The sequence below is a fragment of the Lactuca saligna genome, chromosome 1 (assembly GCF_052625555.1).
Source record: "Lactuca saligna cultivar CGN05327 chromosome 1, ASM5262555v1, whole genome shotgun sequence".
Taxonomy (NCBI): domain Eukaryota; kingdom Viridiplantae; phylum Streptophyta; class Magnoliopsida; order Asterales; family Asteraceae; genus Lactuca; species Lactuca saligna.
In genome coordinates, this window is record NC_136417.1 from 32,643,063 (window position 1) to 32,646,778 (window position 3,716).

The 3,716-nt window shown below is 28.6% G+C and overlaps 1 protein-coding gene across 1 annotated transcript; it reads right to left on the reverse strand.

The window, feature by feature from the left end:
• Positions 1-669: 669 nt before the first annotated feature.
• Positions 670-2,914, reverse strand: LOC145031840 (uncharacterized). Its single transcript, XM_078980481.1, has 4 exons — positions 2,826-2,914; positions 1,605-2,251; positions 1,027-1,161; positions 670-947 (listed from the first exon to the last, which is right to left on the reverse strand). The coding sequence occupies exons 2-3, from the start codon at positions 2,083-2,085 to the stop codon at positions 1,046-1,048; spliced, it is 597 nt and encodes a 198-aa protein (XP_078836607.1). The 5' UTR covers positions 2,086-2,251; positions 2,826-2,914; the 3' UTR covers positions 670-947; positions 1,027-1,045.
• Between the last annotated feature and the right edge of the window lie 802 nt (positions 2,915-3,716).

Below are 3,716 nucleotides of genomic sequence, written 5' to 3' on the forward strand. Positions count from 1 at the left end.
ATATATATATATATATATATATATATATATATATATATTCTTTTAATAGAATATATATTTAATTGATCAAGATGATAACTAAAAACACATGAATATATTCTATTTCCCATTTAGAAGATTCAAAAAAAGTCAATGGATTACGGATGTTTAAGATCCCAAAAAGCAGAGTTGTATGGATCTGATTCACATGCAGTTCCTCAAATTCAAATTTTGAATCATATAAGCCCATTATTTATCTTTTACGCCATTCATGATTCATCCATTATATAGTAGGGTACAAGTTTTATGTTTTAATACGTAAGTGGCGATAAACTAAACTAAAGCATATGATTTTTCGTTCGTAACTGAATAACCTCCAAAACTAAAAATCGCCCATTACTAACCTTAACCTTAATTCATTCATCATTCTAGAATGCACATTTAACACTTTCCATGAGAAGGCTGAAATAGTTTTTTTTTTTTTTTTTTTTTTTTTTTTTTTTTTTTTTTTTAATGCAAACCACAAAATAGATGAACAAAATAATAAAAAAATGCATTGTTAGCTAAATGATGCACAAACCTTTAATCTAATTTTCTTTTATCACATACAAACCAAACCATGATTGATATTGAGTTTAACAAAATGTATTACAAAGTTTAATAATTTCCAAGAATACAATAGTTGTATAATTAATATCATCATGACATAGAATATAAAACCTAAAAATATTGTATTCTATCATATAGATTGCAGAAATTGCAACCTTAATAGTATTCGTGGATGCCTAAACAAAGAACTCTTTAAATTCTCACTTAATATACAACTGCCACAATATATATATATATATATATATATATATATATATATATATATATATATATATATATATATATATATATATATATATATTTTGCAAACATCGCTTTTCCTTCAGTTTTCCTTCTGAACTGGAACGTTTTTAAAATGTCTGCGTATACAAATAAAAAAAAAATCATTAAATTTAATAACAACTAACATAAAGAAATAAATTATGGAATAATTCTTACTTCAGAATTTCATATGGAATTAGATGGAATCATGAGCATATGCCGATGGATTCAACTGGCCTTTTATAGATATCAAGCTTTGAGACATTTGAGGAGAACCTTTGAATGTTCCATGAGACTTTTGGCATGACATTCCTGTAAAATATAAAAATAAAATGAATAAAAAGACAAAAAGATAAAAAAAAAATGGTATTGTTGTTTTGTATCGACTCTACATTTACTTCTATAATGCATAGTTGGTTGATCATTTATGTGCACCATAATGCATTAGAAGAATAGCACGTGCAATGTTATGCCAAAATTCAAATTCATAAACAAAGCTTATATTTTTATTAAGGCTACCCCACAAATATACTATTTGTTTATGAATGGTTACAAAAAAAAAAAAATCTTTTAAATTTACGTTTATAAATTATAACTCACCACTATTTATTCATGGGTCCTATTTTATTTACTATTTTAAAAGTTGAAACAAGACATTATAAAGAATCTAGCTTTTACCCAAGAACAATAGATTCGTGATAAGGGGGTAATGATCAATGAACAATAAAAGGATAAAATAGTAAGTAATTTATTACCTTGTAAAAGTAGCACAAGGAAGAAGATAATGGTGAAAAGCATGGCGAATAAACTGGGATTTGATGATGATGAAGCTTTTGAAGCTTTTTTTTGCATGAGTGCTTTCATCCGCTCAATTCTTGCTCGTTTGATCATGGCGAGTTCAGTAAGCTCCTTAATTAGCTTCTGATCTGCAGAATCAAGGGAAAAACTGCTATGTTGTCGTGGAGGTTTTGGTGGTTTTTTTGCACTTGTACTCTTTTTTCGTTTCTCTTTCCCTGTAAAATCGCCGGCGGCCTTCCCTCCGGCCAGTTTCCCGTCCATCAATACGACAAAACTGTTCTCCGGAGAACCGACATTGACTGTTAATGGATCGACGCCTAATTTGGTGAAGACGGATTCTGAAACAGGAGGGAGTTCTTTGTCTTCGTTGGGGTTAATTACAAGGTTAACACTCTCTAGATCAACGCGAACTTCTTCGAGAGGATAATGATGATCCATTAAGTTCTAATTTATCAAACTCAAAACCTAAAAATTAATCTATGTTTTACGATTCGATCTAATTAAGAACTTGAGATTTCCGATTCATAGATTCAGGTTTGTCGGAGCGGAAAAACCCTTCAACTGAATCTAGATTCCAAAAGCTCAGCTCTCATGAAGACAAATCCTGAAATTCAGAATAGAACAACTGGATTAGCATATTGCACCACATGAATTGATCCATTTTTATAGATGATAAATTGAGCCTTTACTTCAACTTCAAGAGAAAATTAAATCAAAAAATCTCCAGACATATACAGCATCAGTTATCACAAAACGAATCAAACAAGTATTGTAGAGAACGCAAGGAATTACAAAGTAGAGTTGACTTCGAATTAAAAATATGGGCCAAACTCCACATTTCACAGATTCATCGAATTTGAAATAAAGAATATCAGTATGAACTAAAATTCTTCAGGTAACTGAATGCATACTTAATCACATAAAGTTAGATTTGGTGATGATTCTATGCAAATGCAAGCAAAGAATGTCAAAGAACAATAATACAATGGATTGAAGAGAAATCAAGCATGCTAAACACATGCATAAAGTTATAATCAAATTCCCCTTTTCCGAAAACACTGAGTCAGATTGAATTCAAATCTAGAGAACATTAAACTTACAAAGTGGCTAATTTAACAAAATGCAGGTCCTGGATATTGATATGGTGAAAGTAACAGCGAAGTGATTAGGGAATTTACCTTTGATCAGTAATTGAGTGTGATCAAAGAATCTGAATTATGAATCATACAAAAAAAAAAAAAAAATTAAAATTGCGATTGAATTTTTTGAAGTGAGTATGAGAGAGTGACGGGGAAAGGCGGTTTATAAAGAAACCACACGAGGGTTTGTCAAGATCTGGAGACAACCGGGAAAGTGACAATTTTTATTTAATCTATTTTTTTAATTTTTGAACTCGTTTTACTATAATTAAAATTTTGAATGATTAAATTAATCAATTTATCTAAATTAAACATTAAATAATAGTTTTTCAAATGAATTAATTACTCATTTTTGAGTTAGGCGTTTTTTGTTTTTTTATTAAAAAACTTCTTATTGTTATGCGGCACAGTACTCGCGAAATACTTTTCATATCGCAGTTATTTATTTTTTTAAAGTCTTCGGAGTAAAAAATATATGTGTGTGTTTTGTTTGGGGCAATATTTGTACTGTCAATTCCAATCTCTTATTTTTTTTTCTTGCTGAAATCGTGAATATTGATTATATATTGTTGATATCTTACTAAATTCTTGTTCTACCTTTTTTTATAATTTTTTTTTTGTTTATTCTTGCTAAATTATTTTTTACATTTTTTTATATTGATTAATGATAATTTATTGCTGAATTATCATCATTATTTTTTTTGCTGAAATATCATCAAAACTTATTGGAATGTCATACATTACTAAATTTTCGGTATTAAAAAAACTATTTTTGGTATATAAAATCAGTTTATTTAATTTTTAATACCTATAGCAGCATGTATATGTTAAAAAACAAACACGCTTCATATTATGGTTTACAGACGTTTAGTTCACCGATTCTGCTGTAGATGGTTATAAAGACGATCCGAAGACTTAATGATTTTTTGT

What these genes read in the sequence shown, in the direction of transcription:
- LOC145031840 (XM_078980481.1), bottom strand. Translation starts at nt 2,085, where the DNA reads ATGGATCATCATTATCCTCTCGAAGAAGTTCGCGTTGATCTAGAGAGT. An exon ending in CCTTGTGCTACTTTTACAAG is followed by an intron (nt 1,162 to 1,604) that starts GTAATAAATTAC and finishes TATATTTTACAG; the next exon opens with GAATGTCATGCCAAAAGTCT.